The 27,945-nt window shown below is 42.4% G+C and overlaps 4 protein-coding genes across 4 annotated transcripts; 2 read left to right on the plus strand and 2 right to left on the minus strand.

Moving 5' to 3' along the window:
* Positions 1-7,550: 7,550 nt before the first annotated feature.
* On the plus strand, positions 7,551-8,477 carry LOC137605209 (olfactory receptor 11A1-like). The gene has a single exon (XM_068329707.1). It carries the CDS (start codon positions 7,551-7,553, stop codon positions 8,475-8,477), a length of 927 nt encoding a protein of 308 aa, XP_068185808.1.
* Positions 8,478-13,488: 5,011 nt separating this feature from the next.
* LOC137605533 (olfactory receptor 11A1-like) lies at positions 13,489-14,412 on the minus strand. The gene has a single exon (XM_068330279.1). It carries the CDS (start codon positions 14,410-14,412, stop codon positions 13,489-13,491), a length of 924 nt encoding a protein of 307 aa, XP_068186380.1.
* A 4,431-nt stretch (positions 14,413-18,843) lies between these two features.
* On the plus strand, positions 18,844-19,764 carry LOC137605202 (olfactory receptor 1E16-like). The gene has a single exon (XM_068329696.1). The coding sequence runs from the start codon at positions 18,844-18,846 to the stop codon at positions 19,762-19,764; it is 921 nt and encodes a 306-aa protein (XP_068185797.1).
* Positions 19,765-26,481: 6,717 nt separating this feature from the next.
* On the minus strand, positions 26,482-27,405 carry LOC137605174 (olfactory receptor 4S2-like). Its single transcript, XM_068329637.1, has one exon. The coding sequence runs from the start codon at positions 27,400-27,402 to the stop codon at positions 26,482-26,484; it is 921 nt and encodes a 306-aa protein (XP_068185738.1). The 5' UTR covers positions 27,403-27,405.
* Between the last annotated feature and the right edge of the window lie 540 nt (positions 27,406-27,945).

Here is a 27,945-nt window from a genome sequence, read left to right on the forward strand (position 1 = left end):
ATAAGTGGACATAATATACGGGTAAATGGATAAAATGAGTGATATGAACATGCTATACAGAAGTACTATGGACATATTTTACAGATGAGAAATAAATACACTATACATAATATACAGATGGATAACAGTTGTTGTGGTGTGAATATACTATACATGTTTAAGTAGTATGGACATATTTTACTGATGGGATAGAGATGTGTGGAGATGTGTGAAGGGGTCAACGGGGGGCAGAGTTCAACGGGGAAACAGCTCTGGGGAAAAAGCTGTTCCTCAGCCTGCTGGTTCTGGTCCGGAGGTTCCTGAAGCGCCTGCCGGAGGGCAGAAGGACTAACGGTTTGTGAGCAGGGTGGGAGGAGTCTTTGAGGATGCTGCGAGCTCAACGTAAACAACGTTTCCTCTGGACGTCCTCAATGGCTGGTAATGGAGTCCCTGTGATGCGTTGGGCGGTTTTCACCACCCGATGAAGCATCTTGCGGTCCGCGACAGAGCATTTCCCATTCCAGACAGTGACACAGCTGGTTAAGATGCTCTCAATTGCACTGTGATCTCTAGTATAGCTGGAGACAGGTGGTGTCTCTTCAATGTCCTCAGGAAGAAGAGGCGCTGGTGAGCCTTCTTGACTAGGCTGGAGGTGTTAGTGGACCAGTAGAGGTCCTCAGAGATGTGGATCCCCAGGAATTTAAAGCTGGAGACGCGTTCCACAGCCAACCCATTGATGTGAATGGGGTTGTGCGTGCTTCCTTTCACCCTCCTGTAGTCAATGATGAGCTCCTTCATCTTGCTGGTGTTAAGGAGCAGATTATTGTCGGCACACCAGGCGGCCAGGTGTTGTACCTCCTCCCTGTAGGCTGTCTCATCGTTGTTACTGATGAGGCCACTCACCGTTGTATCGTCCGCAAATTTGATGATGGAGTTGGATCCATGTACAGGTCTGCAGTCGTGGGTGAAGAGGGAGTAGAGGAATGGGCTCAGCGCACAGCCCTGTGGCACCCCTGTGTTGAGTGTGATGGTGGTTGAGCGATTGTGACCTGACCTAACATGCTGGGGTCTGTTAGTCAGAAAGTCCATTATCCAATAACAGAGGGGGGTGTTGATGCCCAGATCAAGTTTAATGATTAACTTTGAGGGGACAACAGTGTTAAAGGCGGAGCTGAAGTCAATAAACAGCATCCGTGCGTATGTGTTGCTACTGTCCAGATGTGTGAGCACAGAGTGCAGCGCATTGGAGACTGCATCCTCTGTACACCTACGCTGGGCTGGAGTGTTTCAGCACTGGAACAATGGAGATGGATTTGAAGCATGCTGGTACAGCTGATTGGGCAAGGGACAGGTTGAAAATGTCCGTAAAAACCCCTGTGAGCTCGTCCGCACATGCTCTGAGCACACGCCCTGGGATGCCATCTGGGCCAGCAGCCTTCTGTGCGTTGATACGGCTCAGAGCAGCATGTTAATCTGTGGAGGTGAGAGAGAAAGGCTGGTTGTCTGTAGGGGGTCTATTCGTGGTTGGGGTTTCCATGTTGTCTCTGTCGAAACAAGCGTGAAAGTGATTCAGCTCATTTAGGAGGGAGACATCTGTGGTTGCTGGGGTGGCGTTGCTGGGTTTGTAGTCAGTTACGGCCTGGATGTCTTGCCACATGCGTCTGGGGTCTGAGTTGGAGAAGTGTTCCTCCACTTCCAGCTTGTAGCAGTGCTTGGCCTTGATGACGCCCCTCCTCAGGTTTGCCCTGGATGTGCTGTAGGCTTGTGCGTCTCCAGATTTGAAGGCCGCATTGCAAGCTTTCAGCAGGAGACGCACCTCCTTATTCATCCATGGCTTCTGATTAGAGTACGTGGTGATCTGTTTCCATGAACCCTCCCCATACTGATATTAAACCACCTTCTATCTGTATTACCTTTTCCCCAGGGCTTTGAACCAGAATTTTTTGCCAATCGGTTCGTTCCGAACAGAAATGGAATTATAACATGTCCGGTTTTGTGTTCCACCCATAAACTGACGTTCCTGAACCGGTTAGAATAAAAAAACAAAGTTCCTGAACCGGTTAATAACATTCCTTGTAAACATAAATATGTATTTTGCGCACAATAAGACGCACTTAAAAGCCTTAACATTTCTCAAAAATCAACGCTGCGCCTTTTAACATTAAGCGTCTTATGTGTGTTCCAAAATCTGTAAAAATGTTTTTGTGTAATTTTAGTCAGACTACGTACGCCGGCAGCGATGGACCAATTAGAGAACATGACGCGAGGCTACTTCCGGCACACCTCCAAGCTCTCCCGGGGGTGGGAGTTGAAAACCTCACTGACAGAGGGTTCTGCCAGACATTCCCAGCAGACTCTCAACATACGTTTGGGCCTGCTGAGTCTGTCCGGTCCGCTGCTCTGCCAGCGGATCCAACTCACCACCAGGTGGTGATCAGTTGACAGCTCTGCCCCTCTCTTTCACCTGAGTGTCCAACACATGCGGTCGGAGGTCTGATGTCGATCATCGACCTCCGGCCTAGGTTGTCCTGGTGCCACGTACACTTATGGACATCCCTGTGGTTGAACAAGGTGTTTGTTATGGACAAACTGTGACTAGCACAGAAGTCCAATAACAGAACACCACTCGTGTTCAGATCGGGAAGGCCGTTCATCCCAATCACCCCTTTCCAGGTCTCACTGTCATTGCCCACGTGAGCGTTGAAGTCCCCAAGGAGAACAATGGAGTCCCCAGTCGGAGCACTATTCAGTACTCCTCCCAGGGACTCCAGGAAGGCCGGGTATTCCGCACTGCCATTTGGCCCATAGGCCAAAACAACAGTGAGACACCTGTCCCCAACCCGAAGGCGCAGGGACGCAACCCTCTCATTCACCGGGGTGAACTCCAACATATGATGGCTGAGCCGTGGGGCCAGAAGCCCACACCAGCCCGCCGCCTCTCACCTTGAACAATACCAGAAAAGTGGAGAGTCCAGCCCCTCTCAAGGGTTTGGGTTCCATAGTCCAAGCTGTGGGTGGAGGTGAGCCCGACTATATGTAGTCGGTACCTGTCAACCCTCCTCACAAGCTCTGGCTCCTTTCCCCCCAGTGAGGTGACATTCCATGTCCCTAGAGCTAGACTTTTTGATGACGCAAACAGGACCACATCATCTGCAAAAAACAGCGATGCAATCATCTGGCCACCTAACTGTAACCCCTCCTCACCACGACTACGCCTCGATATCCTGTCCATGAAAATCACAAACAGAATTGGTGATAAAGCGCAGCCCTGGCGAAGGCCAACAGCTACTCGGAACAAGTCCGACTTACTGCTGAGAACCCGAACGCAGCTCTCACTTTGGGCGTACAAGGATTGGATGGCCCTGAGGAGAGGCCCCCTCACCCCATACTCCCGCAGTACTTTGGGGACGTGGAATGTCACCTCACGTACCATTATGACGGGCATGAATCCACTATTGAGTGCGAGAAATCCCCTATAGCACAGGTAGGCTAATCAATGTAGCGTGATCACCTACAGCCAGTGATGGCTAAGGGGGGCGTGTCATCACGAATTGACACGATGTGTCAAATGTATACAGTCATTCGTGTACCTGACACATCGTGTCAGGTGTTTTGTCTTGACCCCCGTCTCCGCCAAACCCCTGAGACCGACTCACCTAACCCCTAGGGTTCGATTGAACCCAGGTTAAGAACCATTGGTTTAGAGCCTGTTCTGGTGCTGTCATGATAGAGTCTCAGTTCTGTCTGTCAGGTGGTTTCCTTTGACTGATGTCTTCAGATTGACTGTCAGGTGCACCTCATGTCCACAGTTTTGGAGAGAAGTGAAGAAATCTGTGTCCAACTGGAATGATTGACTTTTGTAATAGTAAACTGGAAAAAATGTCATTGGTTAAAACATCCTAGAGATGTTTCCTTGTTCTAAACTCCTCTCAAAAGACAAAAGGATCCCCTGATGACCCGGATTTCAGCCAGGTCATCAGGGTTCAGGTAAATGTGTTGGTACCAGGGGGTTCAGAGTGTTGGTAGTAACAGCGTGTTGGCTCACTCCTGGTCGCAGAGGCAACGTCTTCTGAGCAGGACATCCTCTGGGGGATACTCTCTGTGACTGCCGGCTCATAATTAGCAGTCTGTTAAGTGGCTGGAGCGAAGCCCCCCTGAGGCTGGACTGTTTGAGCACAGAGGAGGCGACTCTTGACACTCGTTAAGCCATCATTACATCAGCCCTGAAACAGAGAAACAACAACCGACTGCAGGGGAGAGGAAACGAGATGCCACTCAGAATCAAAGCGTGACTTGATGTAACCCGCCTCGCTTCAGTTCAGCACAGCAAAACAGCGTCAACCAAACAAACTTATTGTTGTGAGCCTCAGAAGTTAGTTTTTTGCCTTTGGGTTGTTCTGAATAAAGTGCAATGGTTTTAGTAGTTGTGTGATTAGAAGGAACGTTCATCTAACAGCAGGTAGGAGAGAGAAGGCACCGGTCTGCCTAATAAACGAAGAAGTATTTTTGCCATACAGAGTGGCAAATACGCCACTTTGTCTGGCTCGTAGAACTGACTTTTGGTTCACGGAGGTGCCTCACCTCCGTGAACCTCACCACACGTCACTTTGAGATGAGAATCGACTCTGCTCTTCTCTCCACTGCTTGAGCCTGGAGAATTCTGTTGGCTTTCTGTAAATAGGCTTGAGAAACTTCTTTAGACCAGCTCTATTTGGAAAGATCCATGAGATGACTTCTGTTAAGATTTAGCCCTATCGAAATAAAATCTAATTTGACTGTATTTAGATAATTTTGTTCAACAGTATTTTGTAGTACTTTTATCAGTAAATCTCAGCAGCTAAAGAAAAAACCCATGCGTGTTGACTTCTTTCTAAGATGGCAAAGTGATCAAGTGATCATGTTTCCTTGATGAGGCTCACAATGGACTCGTTGATATAACAATAGGGGCCGTTCAGTTGATTAAAGGTACTCACAGTCATGAATGCCCCATCTAGTGGATAGATAGCACAACTACAGCCGCTAGTTTTTTAATATACTGTATTTTAATTTTTTTTATTATATACGCCTGTAATCCGGTGCGTCTTATATATGAAATAAATGATAAAATAAACAATTCATTGAAGATGTGCCTTATAGTGCAGAAATTAGTGTATTTAAGTTACAAATCTAACAGTTGCCCAGACCAAATATGTTTGTTTCTTTGTTATAACATTCATTCATCTTCTGAACTGCTTTATCCGCTGTAGTGCGTCACTGCGAGCTGGAGCCTACCCCAAACATCTTAAGGTGTGAGGCGGGGCAAACTCCAAGCGCAACGCCAGTGTGCTGCAGAGCCACACAAAGACAGACAACCATGCATGCTCACACTCACACACTACGGGCAATATAGATCGGCCAATTAACCTGAAGAGGATGTTATTGGAGGTAGGAGGAAGCAAGAGAACCCACACAGACACGGGGAGAACATGCCAACTCTGCACAGAGCAGGACTCGAACCCGAAACTGTCGATGTTAAAATAGGCTGAATTATTGCACTGTGGGAAATATAGTTTTTTTTGTCAAAGCACACTTCTGACCTGTTTTTTTTTAACATTCTGACCTTTTATGCTCTTGCAGGCCACATAAAATAATGTGGTGGGCCACATTTGCCCCCCCCCAGGCCTTGAGTTTGACACGTGGTGTAGAAGCTCTTACTATTATAAGTGATTTTGTTGTACAGATATTACAAATAAAAAGTTCAGTTTTTAAAAAAATCCGTCATCGTGTGGACGGGGCCTCAATCTGGTCCAGATCTATAATTATCTGCAGATCCCTATGTTGAGAAATCACCTGTTGCTCCACTGTCTGTGTGTCAGCACTGTGCTCAGTTCCCTCTCCACTTCCCCTGGCCACAGCATGTGCGTAATTCCGCAGGTTGATTTTGATGCCAATTGATTTGCTGTGGCGACCCCTGAAGGGAAAAGTTGAAAGGAAAAAGAATATTTTAATATTGCAGAGTCAGTGAGAGTTTCAGTTAGATAGAGAGAAACAATAGGAAAACTATTTCTGGTTTCCTGTTGGGAGCCAGAAAAGGTTTGCTAAAAGTTTGCTAATAATAAATGCTAAGAGCAAATTAGACAGAAAGAAAGAAAGTATACTTGATTAATCCCCAGATGGGGCAATTAATTTCCATTCAGATGTACATTGTGTTATTTACAGTGTGTGTATACAGGCCCATGAAATGCAACCACCGCACACAAGGGGCCTGTAAGCATGCAATTAGTACACACAACATCCTACAGTACACGGGGAGGCAGAGTGACGGGCAGTGTCTTTCGGGGTGCGCCTCAATTGAGCAGCTTGTAAGGGGGACAGCGCCTTGCTCAAGGGCACCTCGGCAGTGAGCCGACACCTCCCATTGTCAACTCACATGTCGGGTGGCTGGGCGGGAGCTGGAATTGATCTGTCGATCTCTGATCCAAGGGCGCATGCTCTACCGCTGAGCCACTGCCGTCAACTTGGAGTGGTGATTGCCTTGTATTGTTGCCCTTTGTAACATCCAAACACTTTTGTATTACAACAATAACTGCAGATATGGGGCTTTAACTAATCAAGTTAATCCATGTTGCTATTGTCTGGTGGGTCAAACAAGAAATATGATTGACACTAACTAGAAAACACAGCTACAGAGGTCTTAAACAATAATGGGATGTCACTCCATGTGTTATCCAACAAGCTGTGAACGATGGCCCTTCGTCACCTGAGGAATAAGAGCATTTCTGTTAACGTCTGTCTTTAGTGGTGGTTTCATTTCAATGCTACCTTCATCAGATGGAAACTGCTCATCTTAGAAAGTAATGGATGGATGAGCCAAACATACCAAATGTACTTGAGAACGTCAAAAGCTAAACATCCAATGGACTCATTTGGGCGTAAACTTAGAACACCCCCAGAGGTGTGCTATAGTGGGTATTCTTTGTGCCCCGTGATAAACGCAGGACATGATGGTGAGATTCTGTCTGTCATCTGGCTTGTAAGACCTTGGTGTTTCCCCAGAACTGGAGGAGCTAGGACATGTGAGGCAGGTTTGTCCTCCTATATAAGACTGTTAACCTCGTGACCTGGAGGAATGGAGTTTGTTTGGAACGAGGACCTGAAAATATGAGTACATGAAAACTTACTTGGTCAGTACACTCCATTCTGAACTCAACTCTTAGATTTGTGTTGCTAAATGTCAAGAGTTATCGTCATCAGAGGCCAGAGGGGGAAACCAAATCAACAATGACGGAAATCTTACATCAGGTCATCAAGAGAATCAGTTAAAAGAGTTTGATGAAGTTGGTTGTCTTGGTTCAGGATTTAATGAGATCCGTGGAGGGTGGAGAATCCCATAAAACCTTTTCTCTGACTCCAACTGCTGACAGTCTGGAGATCAGATCAATGCATTTCCTGGTCATAGGTGTCTGCAGATGAACGACACAATCAGACTCATGTTAATGCCGTTAATGCCGTCTTCTTTCTGTGAGGGGTTTCATCAATGATTGTTTTTAATCAACCTGTTTTAATCATTAAGGGTTTTATTCCTGATGCTCATGGATATTGAACTTAACATGACATTTATAACTCTTATCGGATATATTGAAGTGGAAAAATACAGATATCTGTATTTTCTAATCATGTTGATATTTTACATTCTGATAATATGTTGTAATTCTGTTATTGTGTTTCTTATCTTGATTCATCAGAACCTCCATGAGCCTATGTACATTTTTATTGCAGCTTTGCTCATCAACTCTGTTTTATTCAGCACCACTGTCTACCCCAAAATTCTAATTGACTCATTGTCAGAGAGTCAGATCATATCTTATCCAGCTTGTCTCTTCCAGGTGTTTGTATTTTACTCTGTAGCTGCATCCGATTTCTTACTGTTGGCAGCTATGTCTTATGACAGGTATGTGTCTATATGTAAACCTCTGCAATATCCAACCATCATGAGGAAAACTACTGTAAAGGTTTGGTTATGTTTGGCCTGGCTTCTGCCTGCTGTCTTGGTTGCATCTGGAATTGTATTGAATGCTAATGAAAAACGCTGCAACTTCTCGTTAATGGGATTTTTCTGCAATGGTTCATTTATAAAATTTTACTGTGTGATCTCAGAACTGCTATCTGTGTATGGTTTGGTTCTCTTGTTAATTACAGTACTTCTCCCTTTGCTTTTTATTCTGTTTACGTACACCAGAATATTCATGATCTCTTATCAGAGTAGCAGAGACGTCAGGAAAAAAGCTGCACAGACCTGTTTACCACACTTGATAGTTTTAATCAGTTTTACCTGTTTCTGTGCTTTTGATGTTATTTTACCACAAATGAAATTTAATTTTCCAAAAACTAGTCGTTTAATAATGAGTTTACAAGTGGTCGTGTATACTCCTCTCTTCAATCCAATCATCTATGGACTAAAAATGAAAGAAATTTATAAACACCTGAAGAGATTTTTCTGTCATGGCAAACTGAAATAATTATTCTAATATAAATGTGTGTGTGTGTGTGTGTGTGTGTGTGTGTGTGTGTGTGTGTGTGTGTGTGTGTGTGTGTGTGTGTGTGTGTGTGTGTGTGTGTGTGTGTGTGTGTGTGTGTGTGTGTGTGTGTGTGTGTGTGTTTGAGAGAGATAAAGCATATGTATATGTCAAGTTCATTTATCAACATGTCTTCAAAAGGGCAATTCTTTACACAGCAGGTTATAAAAAAATCTAAAACTGCAGCAAATGTACATGAACAAAGACAAATATATAATCCCAGGATCCAGGTTGCAGCCCCCCCCACACACACACACACTCACTCACTCACTCACATACTGAACAGTTGTGTTTTCACACTGTAGTTGCCAATGTAACATGTTCTCATTCACAACTAAGTTGGCCTTGAGGCAAAACCTTGTGACATGTTTTCTATGTATATAAAATTAATATTTACCAAACAAGCACTTCTTCTTTTTTTTCAGCTTTTCCCTTCAGGGGTCGCCACAGTGAATCAATTGCCTCCATCTAACCCTGTCTTCTGAATCCTCTTCTCTCACAACAACTACCTTCATGTCCTCTTTCACTACATCCATAAACCTCCTCTTTGCTCTTCCTCTAGGCCTCCTGCCTGGCAGTTCAAAACTCAGCATCCTTCTACCAATATATTCACTATCTCTCCTCTGGACATGTCCAAACCGTCTCAGTCTGGCCTCTCTGACTTTATCTCCAAAACCTCTAACATGTGCTGTCCCTCTGATGTACTCATTCCTGATCCTATCCTTCCTGGTCACTCCCAGAGAGAACCTCAGCATCTTCATCTCTGCTACCTCCAGCTCTGTCTCCTGTCTTTTCTTCAGTGACACTGTCTCTAGACCAAACAACATCGCTGGTCTCACCACAGTTTTGTACACCTTTCCTTTCATTTTAGCTGAAACTCTTCTATCACACATCACACCTGACACTTTTCTCCACCCGTTCCACCCTGCCTGTACACGCTTCTTCACTTCTTTTCCACACTCTCCATTGCTCTGGACTGTTGACCCGAAGTACTTAAAATCCTCCACCTTCTTGATCTCTTCTCCCTGTATCCTCACTCTTCCACTTGGGTCCCTCTCATTCACACACATGTACTCTGTCTTACTGCAGCTAACCTTCATTCCTCTCCTTTCCAGGACAAACCTCCACCTCTCGAGCTTCTCCTCCACCTGTTCCCTGCTCTCACTACAGATCACAATCTTATCTGCAAACATCATAGTCCATGGAGATTCCTGTCTAACCTCGTCTGTCAGCCTGTCCATCACCATAGCGAACAAGAAGGGGCTCAGAGCTGATCCCTGATGCAGTCCCACCTCCACCTTGAACTCCTCTGTCACACCTACAGCACACCTCACCACTGTCTTACAGTCCTCATACATGTCCTGCACAGTTCTAACATACTTCTCTGCCACTCCAGACTTCCTCATACAATACCACAGTTCCTCTCTGGGCACCCTGTCATAAGCTTTCTCCAGATCTACAAAAACACAATGCAGCTCTGTCTGGCCTTCTCTATACTCCTCTATCAGCATCCTCAAAGCAAATACTGCATCTGTAGTACTCTTCCACTACTCTTTCCCATAACTTCATTATATGGCTCATCAGCTTTATTCCTCTGTAGTTGCCACAACTCTGCAGATCTCCCATGTTCTTAAAAATGGGCACCAGCACACTTCTCCTCCATTCCTCAGGCATCTTCTCACTATCTAAGATCCTGTTGAACAACCCAGTCAGAAACTCTACTGCCACCTCTCCTATACACTTCCATACCTCTACAGGTATATCATCAGGGCCGACTGCCTTTCCACTCTTCATCCTCTTCAATGCCCTCCTAACTTCATCCTGGTTAATCTTTGCTACATCCTGGTCCACAACAGTCACCTCTTCTAGTCTTTGTTCTCTCTCATTTTCCACGTTCATCAACTCTTCAAAGTACTCTTTCCATCTTCCCATCACACTACTGGCACCTGTCAATAGACTTCCATCCCTATCCTTAATCACCCTAACCTGCTGCACGTCCTTCCCATCTGTCTCTCTGTCTTGCCAACCTGTATAGATCAGTCTCTCCCTCCTTACTGTCCAACCTAGCATACAAGTCATCATAAGCCCCTTGTTTGGCCTTTGCTTCCTCTACCTTCAAGGTACGCTGCATCTCCCTGTACTCCTTTCTACTCTCCTCAGTCCTCTCAGTGTCCCACTTCTTTTTAGCTAACCTCTTTCTCTGTATACACTCCTGTACCTCCCCATTCCACCACTAAGTATCCTTATCTACTTTCCTTCCAGATGACACACCAACTACTCTCCTACCTGTCTCCCTGACCAAATTAGCTGTAGTTGTCCAGTCAACTGGCAGCCGATGGTGGTCATTATTAACCTGGGCCTCGACCGATCCGGTATGGAAGTTGTAGGTTTGATTCGCATGTTTGATTTGGCAAACATTTTATGCCGAATGCCATTCCTGACGCAACCCTCTGTATTTATCCAGGCTTGGGACCGGCACAATAAGACACCGGCTTGTGTCCTCTTGCGGCTACAAGAGGACACAAGCCAAGCACAAGCAGACCAAAATTGCTAGTGAAGATATGAATTTGCAAAATCAAATAATCAACCAGTTAACCAGCAGGAGTCCACTGGAACCTATTTCACCATTTATTTTAGTTGGGGCAGAATGATTTACAGCTCTGAGCTCTGATACTGGGTTCCAGCCCCCATTAGGTTCTCAACAGGCAAGATGGGGGTGTTCTGGAGTGAATTAGGTTGTTCAACACTGGCACCTTGATTCATGAGTGATTGAATGAAAAGAGAAACAGCCTGATTTGCTTCTAATCTCAGGAAACAGGAACACGAGTTGTGTCCTTTGTTTCTAAGATCAACCTACCTATAAACTCATAATAAATGAGGAACTGTTGACCACATAACTTCCTCTTCAGTTATTAAATTTTCGTGGAGATGCAGTGTGTATTTATATCGCTCTATGTATGTCTTCATTTATGTGTTTTCTCATGGCTCTGACCTGCTATTTATGGCCTTCCTTGAGAATAAAAACAGTTCTTCAGGCGGTGCATGTGGTCATGGTTCTCAGGCCTCCTGCTCAGGTGTGTCAGGAGTGGACATCCACACGCAATGTGGCCACAACCTTCCCATGTGCGGCATCTCCATTTGTTGCTGTCATGTGTACTGTTGTTCTCTCTTCAGATGTGTGGCGTCAGTCTCTTTACTCCCTCTGTTGGTTCAGACCTGCTGCTCTTCCATGACCCATGTCTCAGTTCAGTCTTTTATGGGTCAGGGAGTTCCTCTGCACCCTCCTGTAGTTCACCACTGTGGCCTGCATGCGACCACTTCTGGATCCCAATGTGCTTCACCTCAGGCCGGTTGTAGCTGAGGGTATGAGAACATCCTCATAGGCATCTGGTTCTTTCCCCCTTGCTTGTCCTTGACTTTGCAGAAGTAATCACAGAATACTGCTACGGAAGAAACAGGATGTCTGGCAAAACCACAGTCAGACTGACTAATCTTCGGTGTCTGAGAAAGTGCAGGGGGGTCTGCAGGATTGAGGACAGCGTGTGGCAGATTCAGAGGCCTATCACTTTTCCTACATGAGCTTTCTTCTCACCAAATGTACTTTTTTTTTTCATTACTTGGTTTAACTGCAGGCCTCTTAGATATTAGCGTTCTTGTCATTCTTGCCAGTTTTTTTTCTTTCATTTGTTCTTCTCTTTCACCTACTCAGAACCTACACAGACATCTTCTCTTTCACTTACCAGCATCCTCAAACTTTCCAAATTCATGATGGATCTATAAATAAAATTAAAGATTAAAGATCTTTATTTGTCATTATACAGATTGTACAATGAAATTTTAAGGTCAGATGGAGAGCTGGTCCAGATAGATAGGTACTTTATTAATCCCACAGGAAATTGTGGATATTCGCTGCTCACAGGCATGAATGAACATAAATGTTCACATGTTCAATGTGCCTGTTAATGTGAACTGACTCAGAACAGGTGTGCTTGTACTTTCAATGGGCTTATCAGTTGCACTAATTCACACTTTGATCATGGCATACACATATGGTCAAATCTTATTAAACACAGGCCAAATCACAAGGAAAGGCCTCCCCAGGGTGCACCTGTTTTAATGCCAAAGGTGGAGTCTTGCTTCGCTGTCTGTAATTCAGGAATTTAATCTAGGAAGGCACTACAGGACTAAACATCTGGATAAATTGAAGAACGCAGGGCCAAAGCTACATAAAGTAGAAGAGCTAAGAATGTGACTTCTCAGCATCTTAAACCTTTGTTCTACAAATAAGTCACATGGGTTTACTGGTAATGTCATCCAACATACACTCAGCCGGCCATCGTGTTGAAGACTATTTCCAGAATCAATATTTCGCTTCCCCGTTGATAAGGACTAATTATGACTCCACAGTCGGGTTGTATGCAGCAACAGACCCTTGACTTTTTGAAGCAGAAATGTTGGCTCGCCTACCAGCAGCTGTTACACTGCATTATGGGGTCTGTAGTTTCGATGTTATCAGCGCTTCATATCACCAGGCCGTTTATAGTTCTATTTGGAAATAACTCGCGGGCCAGGTACAATAGTAAGTCGGGCCAGGTTTGGCCGTGGTCTGGAGTTTGACACTTATGGCTTACGTAAAAAGTGTTTAGTTTGACGACTGCATGATAAAACATTTCTGAAAACTCCAAAATTATTTTAAAGACGATACTAATTTTTACTTAGTTCTGTGAGATTTAATTATTACCTTTTATATGTTTGACCATAATATGCACATCAGTAATACTATTATGCATTTGTACAGTTCTGGTTATTCACTTTATCTGACAAATTTGGAGCAACTAGGGAAAAATGAGTAGCACTCACATTTTTAGAGTACAAAATGCTCTTTTACATTTATTATCAACAACAACATCTGATAAATCACATCACTGCATTGTTATTACAGAAGTCAATGATGTTAACATGTTCGTTTCATGTAAAGAAACAATCTCCTCAGGTGTTTATAGATTTCTTTCATTTTCAGTCCGTATATGATTGGATTAAAGATAGGATGATACAAAATAACCTGTAAAGTCATTAAAAAACGTACAATTTTTGGAATGTTAGATTCCAGTTTGACTATAATGATGTCATACATGCCTAACAAATATAAGTTTATCAAAACCAGGAGATGAGGTAAACAGGTCTCTGCAGCTTTTTTCCTGACTTCTCTGCTTCTCCTGTATGTTACTGTAAATATTTTTGCATAGGTAAAAAGTATGAACAGCAAGGGAAGAAATACAACATTTATAAAAACGAACGTATCATATATTGATATCGTTCTTGAGAGAACACAGTGAAGTTTATAAATTGAGTTATTGCAGAAAATGTTTTTCAGAGTAAAGTTACAGAGCTTCCTGTTGAGACTCATAATCAGAGATCCCACAATCTCAGCAGCAGGAAGAAGCCAAGCAACAACCAGAAAGATACAGACAGTGGTTTTCTTCATGATGGTTGGATATTGCAGAGGTTTACATATGGACACATATCTGTCATAGGCCATACCTAACAACAGTAAAAACTCTGAACCACTGAAGGAGTAAAACATGAAAAATTGTAGGAGGCAGGCTGAGTAAGATATGATCTGTTTTTCAGATAAAAAGTCAATCAAAAGCTTTGGGTAGATCACAGTGCTGAAAAGAACAGAGTTGATTAACAAAGCTGCAATAAAGACGTACATAGGCTCATGAAGGTTTTGGTGGGACCAGATAATGTACACAATAGTACAATTACTACATATAATGAAGATATATGCAATTAAAATGATAATAAAATAAAGATATCTGTATTTGTGAACTTCCAAAAGCCCTCCAAGAGTTAAATATGTCACATTTGAGTCCATTAAGTTAATCAAATATTAAATATTGATTGATAAACAGGTAGAATTTAAAACAGGAATATAAGCTGAAAAACAGACCTCACTTTAAAGATGGTAACAGTTACCCGAACCAGAACGTGTTCCTGTCCAACGTTCAGGAAAGTGACCTCTTTGGATCAGTGGAATGTTTTTATGGGGTTTCTTCACCCTCCATGGATCTCATTAAACCAGTGGTTCTTAACCTGGGTTCGGTCGAACTCTAGGGCTTCGGTGAGTCGGTCTCAGGAGTTCGGCGTAGACGGGGGTTAAGACAAAACACCCGACACTCAGTGTCGGGTGTTTTTTGCCGAACATACATGAATCACTGTGTACGTGTGACACATCGTGTCAATTTGTGATGACACGCTCCCCTAAGCCATCACTAGCTGCAGGTGATCACGTCATGTTACATCGATTAGCCTACCTGTGCAACAGGGGATTTTGCGCACTCAGCAGTCGATTTATGCCTGTCATGATGGTACGTCATCTGATTGCTTTCTTAATGTTTTAATTCATAGTAACTATGTTGGGCAAAAAAAGAAAGTGGTCGGATGAATATGTGCAACGTGAATTTACATGTACTGTGTAACGGAACGTGATGGGAGTCAGCGTTCTGCATGATTTATAATGTCTAGTTGAGCAACTCTAGTCCAGCACTGGCAAAATTAAAGGAACACTTCCTTAAGCTGTATGGAAAACAGCAGAAACAGACTTTGCTGTGAAAATGACATAAGAGTAGCACTTGCCAAGGTGAAGCCACACAAATCTGAACTGGTTTCTCAATAACAACAGCAGAAGTCACACTGATTTGCAGGTCCGTCATTTCATGTGAGTTGATGCACTGTCTTGGTTTTATTCTTTGAAAAAGGTGACATTAATGCACAATTCATTAAATACACCAGTAAAACATATACTTATGTCTTAAATTTGAAAATAAAAAGTTTTTTACTAAAGAAGGGTTCGGTGAGTGAGCATATGAAACCGTCAGGGTTCGGTACCTCCAACAAGGTCAAGAACCACTACATTAAACTCACCACCAAGAGCAGCATGTAAAAAACTTCATCAATCTCTCGAGGCCTGACTTCAATCTTTGGGCACACCCTCCAATCCCACTTCTTGCAAAGGGGAACACCACCCCAGTTTACCAATTCACAGGCACTGTCAAAGACTACAGTGCAACATTAGACTTGTCAGTCAAGACAACTCCTGCACATCCAGAGACATAAGGTACTTGGTTGACTCTCGTCCACTTTTTTTTCTTTCAACATGGCGCTGTAGTGACTGTTGCAGTAGCTCCAGTGTGTTTTCTTAGTTTTTGCACTCGCACATCCCAGACGACAGCGTGGCAGTACCCAGCTTCAGTGTTGTTTGTGCGGACAGAGACGTTATTATCAGCGGCCAGAAGAAGGGAGGAGGGATTGCACTGTATGTTAGTGAGAAGTGGTGCAATCCCTGACACTTGTATGTGAAGAAGCGTCCCTGCAGCCCAGACATTGAACTGGTCGCCGTAGGAATGTGGCCATGTTATCTGGGAGTTCACGTCTGTCGTCGTGACTGTAATTAGGGATGAGTGAGTACACCACTATCTGTATCTGTATTTGCTCAACCATCAAAATTATCTGAATATGTATCTGAACTCTGAATGGGCGGTGCTTAAACCGGAAGTGGGTGTGGTTTGACCAGAAGTGAGTGGGGCTTAAATCAGTACATTATTAGAGTCTGAAATTGATATGGATTGATCAGAAGTTGGAGCAACGACGTCACGTCCTGCGTTTGCTGCTGTCCGGTCTTAGCTCTTCAGAAGCTGAAGCTGATTATTCATTAATTAATTTCCTTCTGCTGTATCCGCCGCAGCCAGTCATGGGGAGCTGGAGCCTATCCCCGTGGGCATAGGATGTGAGGCAGAAAATAACGAAGTTTTAAGACTACTCTTCTTCATGGTGGAGCAGCATCGGATCCGGCGACACAAACAGACTAAACAAGCTGATCAGGAAGGCTGGCTCTGTGATTGGCTGTGTTCTGGACATTACAAAGGATGTGGTAAAGAGTAGGACTGTTATCCATCATGGAGAACCCTGATCACCCTTTCCACCACACACTGGACGGTCAGCGGAGCCCCTTCTCCAACAGACTGCTTCCGCTCCACTGTCGAAGGGACAGATACAGGAAGTCATTCATGCCACAAGACATTACTCTGTACAACAGCTCTAACATATCAGATAGAGTTCCACCAGACTGATGTTTAGATATGGTTTTCATTAAGTCCTGCGTATTGCCACAGAGGGTCACACTATTTAATAAGTTTATATTAAGGTATTATTATAATTATTGTTAATATTTTTTATGTTATTATGATTATTCATTTTCCCCTCTTAATTTTTCTACAAATATATCGTCCCTGTTTCTGTTTGTTCTGTGTGTCTGATTGCTGCTGCAACATTTAAATTTCCCAGTTTGGAATAAATAAAGTATATCTTAAATTAAAATGAGTCTTTTTTGTTGTTCTAATGTTCAAGGCCTCCTGGACCTAGTGCATTTCAGACTTTGAGTTAATAGGGTAGATGATGCTTCAATCACAAATCATTATTTGTGGAGGAATCTTGAGGGTTAACAATGTCATACAAAGATGTTGCTCACAGGTTTCTCCTCAGTTTTGAATACTTTCCATTTATTTCCAGGTGTTCCATCCCAGAGGCAATTATCAACAGGTGGAATCTAAGGATGTGTCCTGTCCCCATTATTGTACATTATATATATATATACAGATGAGTGCAGGATCAACCAACAAGCACCTCCTGAGGTTTACATGATATTCAGTCAGTCTGCACCAGAAAGGAGAAGTCAGTTATGGACGACTTGGGGAGGCTTTTAATCACTTTCTAGAGTCAAATGGTCATTAAACAAAGGAGATGGACATTGACATCTGACATCAAAGCTACCCATTCTCCCTAGCAGTAATGAGGCATCCTCTGTCTGCCGCAAACCTAAACTAGTGTGTTGGTCACAGCCAAATCTTTCCATCGATCTGAAGCACATCCTGATTTACTGCAAAGCAAGTCCTTCCCTAGTTTATTTTACATACAGCTCAACCATCCTTCTATTAGATTCTCTCGTAGTTTTACTTTCATTTCAGTTTCTATCTCAAAGCTTCCCAAATATTTCTAGTAAACGAAGAATAAGCGTTAAAGAGGAAATGAATTAGTCATCATCTTTTATGAAAGTAAGTTTTCTTTGATTACAAAAAAATACTGTAGGCATTATGAAGGAAAGTCTTACTTTCAATACATTGAGACAGTTCATATATCTGCATTATTAATACAAAGTAAATGACTGTACAGCATTATTACTGACATCACTATTACTGTAGGTATCCATGACAGCCCCTCAATCCTCAGAGCCTTCAGCATTTCCAGGCAAAGCTCATCAGCACCTGGGGCTTCGCCACCACTAAGTTGTTTAACTACTTCGGTGACTTTGTCCGGGAGAGATTGATTCAAATCTCCCATCATCCTCCAGCTCTGCCTCTGCAACAGAGGATGGGTCAGTTGGGGAAGTTGGACCTCAGCCGAGGTCCAACTTCCCCGAGGTCAATAGTGTCAATAGTGTCAATAGTGTCCCATCCTTGTCGTATACAGCTTGGATGGTCCCGTTTCCCTCTTCTGAGGTGTCGGACAGTCCTCCAGAACAACTTTGTTGCCTTCTGAAACTCCATGGCCTCCTCGAACTCCTCCCACACACTGTTTTGCCTCCATCACAGCTAAGGCTGCAGTCCTTTTGGCCCGTCGGTACCTTACAACTGCCTCAGAAGTCCCCAGGAACAACATGCCCCTAAAATCCTCCTTCAGTCGCACGGCTTCCCTGACCACCAGGTTCGAGGGTTGCCACCCCTTGAGGCACCCAAGACCTTCAGACCACAGCTCTCAGCTGCAGCTTTAGCAATGGAAGCTTTGGACTTCGACCAATCAGGTTCGATGTCCCCAGCCTCCACAGGGATGCAAGGGAAGCTCATTTTGAGGTGGGAGTTGAAGGCCTCCTCCAGGCATTCCCAGGTCACCCACACTACTCGTTTCCAAAGGTTTCCCCCGCCAACATACCCAAGTCACCACCAGGTGTTGTTCAGCTGACAGCTCTGCCTCTCTCTGCACCTGAGTGTCCAAAACACATGGTCGAAGGTCAGATGATACAATTTAATGAGATCTGTGGAGGGTGGAGAATCCCATAAAACCTTTTCTCTGACTCCAACTGCTGACAGTCTGGAGATCAGTTCAATGCATTTCCTGGTCCTGGTATCTGCAGATGAACGACACAATCAGACTCATGTTCAATGTTAATGCCGTCTTCTTTCTGTGAGGGGTTTCATCAATGATTGTTTTTAATCAACCTGTTTTAATCATTACGGTTTTATTCCTGATGTTCATGGATGTTGAACTTAACATGACATTTATAACTCTTGATGGATATGTGGAAGTGAAAAAATACAGATATCTGTATTTTCTAATCATGTTGATATTTTACATTCTGATAATATGTTGTAATTCTGTTATTGTGTTTCTTATCTTGATTCATCAGAACCTCCATGAGCCTATGTACATTTTTATTGCAGCTTTGCTCATCAACTCTGTTTTATTCAGCACCACTGTCTACCCCAAAATTCTAATTGACTCATTATCAGAGAGTCAGATCATATCTTATCCAGCTTGTTTCTTCCAGGTAGTTATACTTTACTCTGTAGCTGCATCCGATTTCTTACTGTTGGCAGCTATGTCTTATGACAGGTATGTGTCTATATGTAAACCTCTGCAATATCCAACCATCATGAGGAAAACTACTGTAAAGGTTTTGCTATGTTTGGCCTGGTTTCTGCCTGCTATCCAAGTTGCAGCTGGACTTACACAGTATGCTCGTAAAAAACTTTGCAGGTTTTCTATCATGGGATTTTACTGCAATAGTTCTCTTCTGACAATTTACTGTGCGAAATCAAAAGGGGTGTCAGGTTTCATACTTTTGGTAATTACTGTAATTATCCCTTCACTTTTTATTCTGTTTACCTACACCAGAATATTCATGATCTCTTATCAAAGTAGCAGAGACGTCAGGAAAAAAGCTGCACAGACCTGTTTACCACACTTGATAGTTTTAATCAGTTTTGCCTGTTTCTGTGCTTTTGATGCCATTATACCTCAACCTGAATTTAATGTGTCAAAAACTGGTCGTTTAATAATGACTTTACAAGTGATTGTGTGTACTCCTCTCTTCAATCCAATCATTTATGGACTAAAAATGAAAGAAATTTATAAACACCTGAAGAGATTGTTTTGTCGTGGCAAACTGAAATAAATGTACGTATATATTTGTGTGTCACCTGAAAATCTCAGGGAGTGTTTATGAGATTTGTTAACTGTATTTGTCAGAGGGTATCACCCTTCCTTCACTGGTTCATCAGTGTCTGTATTTAGGCAATAGCATGGCTAAGTTGTGTGTGACTATGAGCCGCTTCCTGAACTCACTGCTGTGCTTTACTGCCTCCATCATACAGAATTGTCAAAGCTGTGACAGCATTTCAATGACAACTCAACACAACAATATGTGTTCTTAAACTTTAAACCTAAACCTCCATCTGGAAGCTTTTTAAAACTCCCTGGGTGACATGACCCTCTTTGGCCTGTGACTGGCCTCGCCTTGTTTTTTGTGGAGATATTAGAGTAACGTTTTCTTGAAGAATCACCTATATTAACACGTTGATGATGACAACTACACTTATATCACTCTTCTGCACATTTTCCTGAAACGTCTTATCCTATTTGAACTTTCCTGCACTTCCACCAGCCAAGGGAACATTTCCTCCTAAGTCCTGTTCGATGTTTGATGTAGCTTCATCATCAGTGCTTCCCTCCATTAAAAGTCCTCATCAAAATTTAGTCAAAATGCAGTCTTTTTATCAATCTGAACTTTTATAATGTTATCAAGGCAAATAAATTGGTCCATCTAAATTGGTCCATCGGTCCATCAGAGGCGTCTGCCATCTAAACAGCTCCCAACACTCCGATCAGATATGGCGGACCACGGCGTCATATTTGCGACGCGAGAAGGAGGCGCTAGAAGAGAGGCCTGCATTACGGAGCGGTAAAACACGGAAGAAGAAATTGACGATGTCTGGTGTGTGTGGGAGTATTTTCTCCACCTCTACCGGACAGTGATATCGCCAATACCCTGAGGTAACAAAACCTCACATTCGTTGTTGTTTGTTATTGTTGTTGACGACGTTTCAATTACATGACCTCGCACATTACATGCAATGAAATAGGACTCCGCCCCGACGTCGTTGCTACGGCAACCTGTCAGATTGGCAGATAATGTGGCCCAATCTGAATAGAGCCAGATTGCATTTGGAGGCTTGCTAAAAACAGTGTGGATGGTCATCCTTAAAAATCGGATATGGACGGAAATCTGATATGCCTGTAGTCTTCAGTCCTAATGCAAAATGATAATGGTAATATGCAGCTACAGAAATTGTGCCTTTTTTTTGTCTAGATGTCGCTATGAATAATATTTGGTCTTGATAAAAAAATCAATAAAGTGGGTTTATTTTAATTTTTAAAACATCTGGTTTGAATATTCAGCAGTTATTATGTCATCAACCACAAACTTCCCACATGAGCGCAGTGTCCAGTCTGCGAGTGTCGATCGTGATAAATACGGACCCGGCTTGATGTCCTTGAAGGCATCATCCCTCACGAGCGACTTTCTTCGGGTTTAATTAATGTTTGTGGCGTAACTCCGGTGAAGGTACCGTCACGATGGAGGATCCGTTAATGATGCGTGTGTGTCCGCTGAAAGACTGCGACGCGTTCGGGACGCTGGAGCCCAGTTTCATCGGTGAGCTGCTGACGGGACGGTGGAGGCGGGGACAGGCTGTCAGTCGGTACCGGTAGAGCTAGCTTAATGTTACCGCGCTACACCCGCTGTCTAGCTAGTTGCTAGCAGCTAATTGAGCATTTGTCTTCCTAGCTAACCTCGAAACTGCTGCCTGAGCTGCAATATTTTACAAACATTGTACAGATTTTACTGACAGGTAAAGAAGAACATGGTTTAAATTTTTGTAGTTAATTTAAATTAATTTAATTTTTAACTTAGTTTTATTAAATTTTATATACTTTTATGATCCCCAAAGGGAAATTAAGAATGCACACTTAAAGCACAAATTAAATGTGCACACATTCATTCAGCAGAACTCCGTGAAGGAAGTTCTGAAGTCCACAAATGAGTGGTTCAGGTTCTGACGTCAACTTGTTCGTTAGTGACGTGTCATTGAGTGTTGCTAATGCTAATAACATCTAGGAAACTTTGCTGTGTTTAGTCTGCTTCATTTGATTTATCGGTTTATCTGGATTGTTAGCTTCTCCAGGGTCTAGTTTGGGTTTATTTTACTTGTGTTCTGCCACACCCGATTCCCTTTTTTAGTTCTTAAAACTAAAATGTCACTTTGGCAGTATATGAACACCAGGGCTTCATAAATGTCAGTAGAGTATGTGAAAATGAATGTGTTTATATCCTTGCTACCTTTTCTGTTAACCCTGTGGCTCCGGTTGCTGTGATTTGGACATTGCTAGGAGGTTAGTGTACCTGCACAGGTAAAAGGCTACAAGCTATTAAATGGTGAATACTCTAATCCAACATGTCCACTCTGGACATGGATGAAGTGACTGCAGCACCTCTGGTGATGATCAATGTTCACTGACACACTCCTGTAATATTTGTATTACCAAAACAAACAATTTCACGTCCGCTTGCTTCACCAGAGTTGGTTGAGCTGGGACTCACCAGCTCTGTGTGATCTATACAATGACTGATGAATACCCCGGATGAATACCAGATAATAACTTATGTCATATCTGCCTTTATGCGTCCATTGCTAAAAAACATTTTCCAGAAGGTGTTAAATGTCTGGACTGCTGAGTGTGTGACGTCCTGTATCCTTCCCACAGGCTTTTCTGTTAAAATTCTCCTGAGTCATTTCTGAAGCACGGGTTCATCTGATGACATGTTAAGTCATGTGATTTCATTTCTGTTGACTGCCTTTAACTTCAGAGCTTCACAACCAATGAACCTGAACCCTCATGACAAGACGTCAGCAATGGAGGTCTTTCACAGCGTAATATTTTTTTACAACTATTAATGTTGACTTTCCATTTCTGGATTTTTAGCAGGTAAATACGTGTTTTTTCCTCAAATCTGTCTATTTACTTTGTGTATATAACTCTATGTCACATGTATGCTCTCTATCACATTTTTAAGAATCACTTTTCCTCTTAGAGTACACTGTGCAGGAATGCTGGTCGTTCCCAGGCAACAGCATCTGCTGCACTTCAAGTCCACAATGAGAGAATGGAAATAAATAAATGAACTGTGAACATGCACCTATGGAAGGAATATTAATCTAGTGGAATTAGTGCCATAACCTGTATGTCGGTAGTTGGAGCCTGTCCAGATTTCAGGCAGTATGTGTTGACAAAAAACGCGGAATTGTGGCACCAGGGTTCCGTCAGGACCAGGAGACCAGACTACATGAACAGTGAGTAGAAGAGGGTGATGACTCTCTGGGTTTGAGAGTGTGGAGTCAGATGAGGAGGACATAGATTTCTTAATGAAGAACCTAGTGTTCTGGTCAGGGACCCGTTACCTGCTGTGATTGTAGGTTTGTCTCTTTTCATCTACCTTTTAATTCTAGGCGAACTAGCGGGAACCCGTGGAAATGTCACGATAAAACAATAATATCATACTTCATACCAAACATATGACAACAAATGTATTGGTATTATAAACCAAGCACACCTATCAGAGTTCTCCCACCACCAGGCAGTGCATCACAGTCTGACCCAGAACTCGTGTCGGTGTCTTTGGCAACGACAATTCTGGGTGAATGAATTAATAAATATATAAATTTTATGACTCGTAAAGAAAGAAACAGATGAACAAATATCCAACTGTCAGCTTGTTTATCAATGCGTCTTAAACATAGAGCTGTTAATACGTCAGAAAATAGCCGGTTTTAACTCCGTCCATTCTATGTGTACATGTAGACACAAAAAATTTCACTTTGGCCAGCGTTTTTGTCCATGGATATCTGCGTTGTTGCGTGGGCGAAAGATGTAACCGCAACAAAAACTTCGCTTCCCAATGCCTTACGCCATATTGTTCGCGTGATTCCTTATGGCAGATGCACAGTTAGTGGTTGGGTGCCGTGATTGGTTGGATGGTTGATTGACAGGTAGTGGGTGGAGTTAAAAAGTGGCAGTGTGAGGTTTTTCAAGTGAGCTTATTGAAATATCTCAGGGAGATTCCTACTCCTATTCCTACTCCTGTTCTTGTACTCAGTCTTGAATTTGCAGGCAATTCATCAATATTAAAAAATAATTTTGTTTCAGGACTGTTGCTTATGTTTGTGTTCAGCAAAATACTGTATTTCAACAAATTTATAGGAAGTTACTGTACATGGAACAGAAAAAAAAGATCTATTATTTTGACTGGTAAATAATACGGTGGATTTTTTCATCTACCAGTTGATTTGACTGGTGAGCCAATAAGTTAATTTCAGACCCTGGTTGGTAGATACACTGAAAAATGTGTAGACTGATAGTTGGGTAGGTTAGTTGGTGCAGTTGGTACATTGTAAGATAATGTAGTATTGCAGAATTAATATGCTGGTTAATATGCTGGTAAGTGCAGACAGCAAGAAAGGTAGGTGCATTGGTGTGAAAGCTGATAGAGAAGTACAGTAAAATCTCGAGATACAAGCTATTCTACATGTGATTTATTTGAGATACAAGCGGTCACGCTGTCCATGATTTTCTTCATCGTATGAGCAAAATCCGAGATACAAGTCAGCTGAGACTGAGTCTCTTCCGCGGAGTATGGATGTAGTGCACCTGTGCTTGTGACTTTTGCGATTCTTTTCATACTTGATCATTTTTTACATCACGTATATATATATACAGTATATTCGTTATGCACAGGTAAAATCTGCATGTCTATTTGTTGATAAGAATGTTTTAATTCATAATTTACGGGCCTAGGGGCTTTTTTAAAATGCTGGGATAGATTAAAATGACTTTGGTTACAGAGACATGCAGGCTAGCAGGTAGGCATGTTGGTAGATATGCTTTAGGTAGATACATACATTGGTTGGTGCATGGGTTGGTAGCCAGAATTTTACATGCAACAATGTGTACAGTATAGTGTCCAGCGATCCATCATGGCGTTAAGGACACGTCATCATCCAAATTGTACCCAGGTTCCACCACTATCTTCTCCCCCGTATTCATCTGCTGCTGACCTAGTTGACCATGAGCCGCTCTGTAGATGAGTCTGTTCGGGGGTTCCGTGTCCCTTTTCCTGGCGCCACCACCCCAGCACAAATAGTGAAGGAGTGTGTATGCCATTGGGAGGTGAAAACGTAGGGAGGAGGCTGAAGAGGAACGTAAGTCCCTTTGTTGGTATGCATGTGTCACTAGATACATTTTACGAAGTACAAATACAGTAGGGAGGTGTGAGTAGGTGTGTCCAAACAGTAAAAGTTTGTACACACCTACTCATTCAATACGTATTCTTAATTTTCATGAGCATTTCCATTTTAGATTTTGTCATTTTCCATTTTGTCACTGAAGGCATCAAAACTATGAATGAACACATGTGAGGTTAGGTACTTAACAAAAAAGGGGGACATAACTGAAAATGTGTTTTATACATTGAGCCCCTTGCGCACTCATGCATTGATGCTCGAGACTTCACCTCATCGCAGATTTTTGGATGACAGTCAAGTGATACCATACACGCATTCTATTGGCTGACAGCATCTGGAAGTCCGCCACGTTCCGTGAGTCTCGGACTTATCTAAGACGCAAAAGTGCTTTAAGCATAAGAATGTGGGAAGTTCATCCCAAACTGTCTCGATTGGGTTCATATCCGGTGACTGTGAAAGCCAGGTCATCTGCAGCAGCACTCCATCACTCTTCTTCTTGGGCAAATAGCTCTCACACATCATGGAGGTGTGTTTAGGTTCAGTGTCCTGTTGAAAAATTCATGATGGTCCAACTAAACGCAATTCAGATGGGATGGCATGTCGCTGCAGGATGCTGTGGTAGCCATGCTGGTTCAGTGTGATGTCATCTTTATGTAGGTGTGAAACTCTCGCCGTTTTTATTTGGAGCTGATCAACCATGTTAAACCGGAGATATGATTGTTTACATTTGATAGTCGAAAGTAGGTTTAAATGCCCACTTCTACACGTGCAATCAGTTGACAGGCGCTGTATTTCTGTCCATACAGTCGCCATTTTGTAGTCAAAACTAGTTTAGCTTTTGTGTATTGACGGTCATTGACATGCTCTGTGCGGAGTTTGCATGTTCTCCCCGTATCTGTGTGGGTTCTGTCTGGGTTCTCTTGCTTCCTCCCACCTCCAAAAACATGCGCTTCAGGTTAATTGGCCAGTCCCAAATTGCACGTAGTGTGTTAGTGTGTGTGTGAGTGGTTGTCTGTGCCTCTGTGTGGCTCTGCGGTGTACTGGTGTCGCACCCAGAGTTTTCCCCACGTCATGCCCTCAGTAGGCTCCAGCCTATCCCAGCTTTTTTTAAATTTAAATTTGATTGTACTATGTTTTGGCCCAAAATGTAAATGAACTAGGTTATAGAAAAAAAACAACTATATCTTCATATAGATGAAGTTGTGCTGAAGTAAAAGACACCAAGCATAGAAATGTTAATAATTTATGTGTTATATAGGGACTAAAATCAAAGGTACCAAAAAAAATGGCCACAATAGCCACCAGGGTAAAAAAGGAAATTAATTGGTCATCTTTTATGAACATAATAATGTTGATTACAACAAATACTGTAGACATGGGGGAAATTCTTACCTACGGTCAATAAATTCAGACAGGTCATATATATGCAATATTACTACATTTGTATTAGAAGTCCAATTTATTTTTAAGTAGATGACTGTAAAGCATTATTACTGACATCGCTATTACCGTAGGTATTAATATCACCGAACACATTAGATTAGCTTGTGTTGACAGAACAGTCTCTTCAGGTGTTTAGAGATTTCTTTCATTTTCACTCCGTATATAATTGGATTGAACAAAGGATGATAAAGAACTGATTGCAGACTCATTATCATACGTACAGTTTTTGTGAAATTAGTTTCTATTCGAGCTATAATCACATCATATGAGCACAAACATGTAAAGCTGATTAAAACCAACAGGTGGGGTAAACATGTCTGTGCAGCTTTTGTTCTGACTTCTGTGCTACTTCGATAACATACCAGAAGGATGCTGATGTACGTAAATAGTATGAAGAATAAGGAGAGAATCCCTGTGCTTACCAGTCCAAAAATACCATATATAGCTAGTGCTCTTGATCTCACACAGTATACAGAGTACACTGAATTGTTACAAAAGATTCCATCAATAGTGAAATTACAGAGTTTTGAACTAGCATTCAGTACTAGAGCAAGAGAAATCTGACAAGCAGGCAGGAACCAAGCTAACACCAAGAAAACACTCACAGTTGTTTTTCTCATTATAGTCAGATATTGTAGAGGTTTACATATAGAAACATACCTGTCGTAGGCCATGACTGACAACAGAAAGAATTCTGAACTCCACGAAGTGTAATAAAGAAACAGCTGAAAGAAACAGGCTGAATAGGATATGATCTGTTTTCCAGATAAGAAGTCAATGAACAACTTGGGGTATATGACAGTGCTGTACAGAGCGGAATTCAGTAGCAGAGCAGCAATGAAAATATACATAGGCTCATGAAGGGTTTCATGTTTGCAGATAAGAGACACAATAGTGATATTACCACACATTATTAGTATGTAAACTGTAAACATGATCATAAAATAAATATATCCAAATTTTTTGACTTCCACAAACCCACCAAGAGTTAAATATGTTACATTGACATCCATTAACAATGTTTGAGACATTCAGTAATATGCTATCACAGTATAATTCATACCACAGGTACCTGACTTTCAGAGATGGTTTGTGATTATACCAAGACAGAGAAAGTGTCCTGCGTAAGTCTGTGTAAAGTTTTTATTGGTTTGATTCAACCTCCAAGGAACTCATTAAATGTTCCAACAACACTGATGACATCACACACAAAACTTCATCAGACTCCGGAAGCCAAGTTCTTGGTCAGTGTTTGTGGACTTTCCATCTCCCTTGTCTTAACATTACTGGGCTTTGAATGCATTTTGGCCGGTTTTTTTTTATTATACTTTTGAGTTTGTCTCTGTATACCACATAAATAATGTTTAATATACCCATGTTTGGTATCTTTTTTTATTGGTATCTTTTTTATTCTCCTACTTCATTAACATGATGAGCCAAAAAATACACAAATATCAAGGAATTCAAATTGGAAAAAAAAGTATTTCAATAAAAACCACAAGCATTTTCAGTTGTATGTTCTTGACACTAACTATAAATTGCTAATATAGATAGGT

The sequence above is a fragment of the Antennarius striatus genome, chromosome 12 (genome assembly GCF_040054535.1).
Source record: "Antennarius striatus isolate MH-2024 chromosome 12, ASM4005453v1, whole genome shotgun sequence".
Lineage (NCBI taxonomy): Eukaryota > Metazoa > Chordata > Actinopteri > Lophiiformes > Antennariidae > Antennarius > Antennarius striatus.

Bases quoted from the DNA above. Each gene is read 5' to 3' on its own strand.
- LOC137605209 (XM_068329707.1), top strand. From the start codon at position 7,551: ATGGATATTGAACTTAACATGACATTTATAACTCTTATCGGATATATT.
- LOC137605174 (XM_068329637.1), bottom strand. From the start codon at position 27,402: ATGGATGTCAATGTAACATATTTAACTCTTGGTGGGTTTGTGGAAGTC.
- LOC137605533 (XM_068330279.1), bottom strand. From the start codon at position 14,412: ATGGACTCAAATGTGACATATTTAACTCTTGGAGGGCTTTTGGAAGTT.
- LOC137605202 (XM_068329696.1), top strand. From the start codon at position 18,844: ATGGATGTTGAACTTAACATGACATTTATAACTCTTGATGGATATGTG.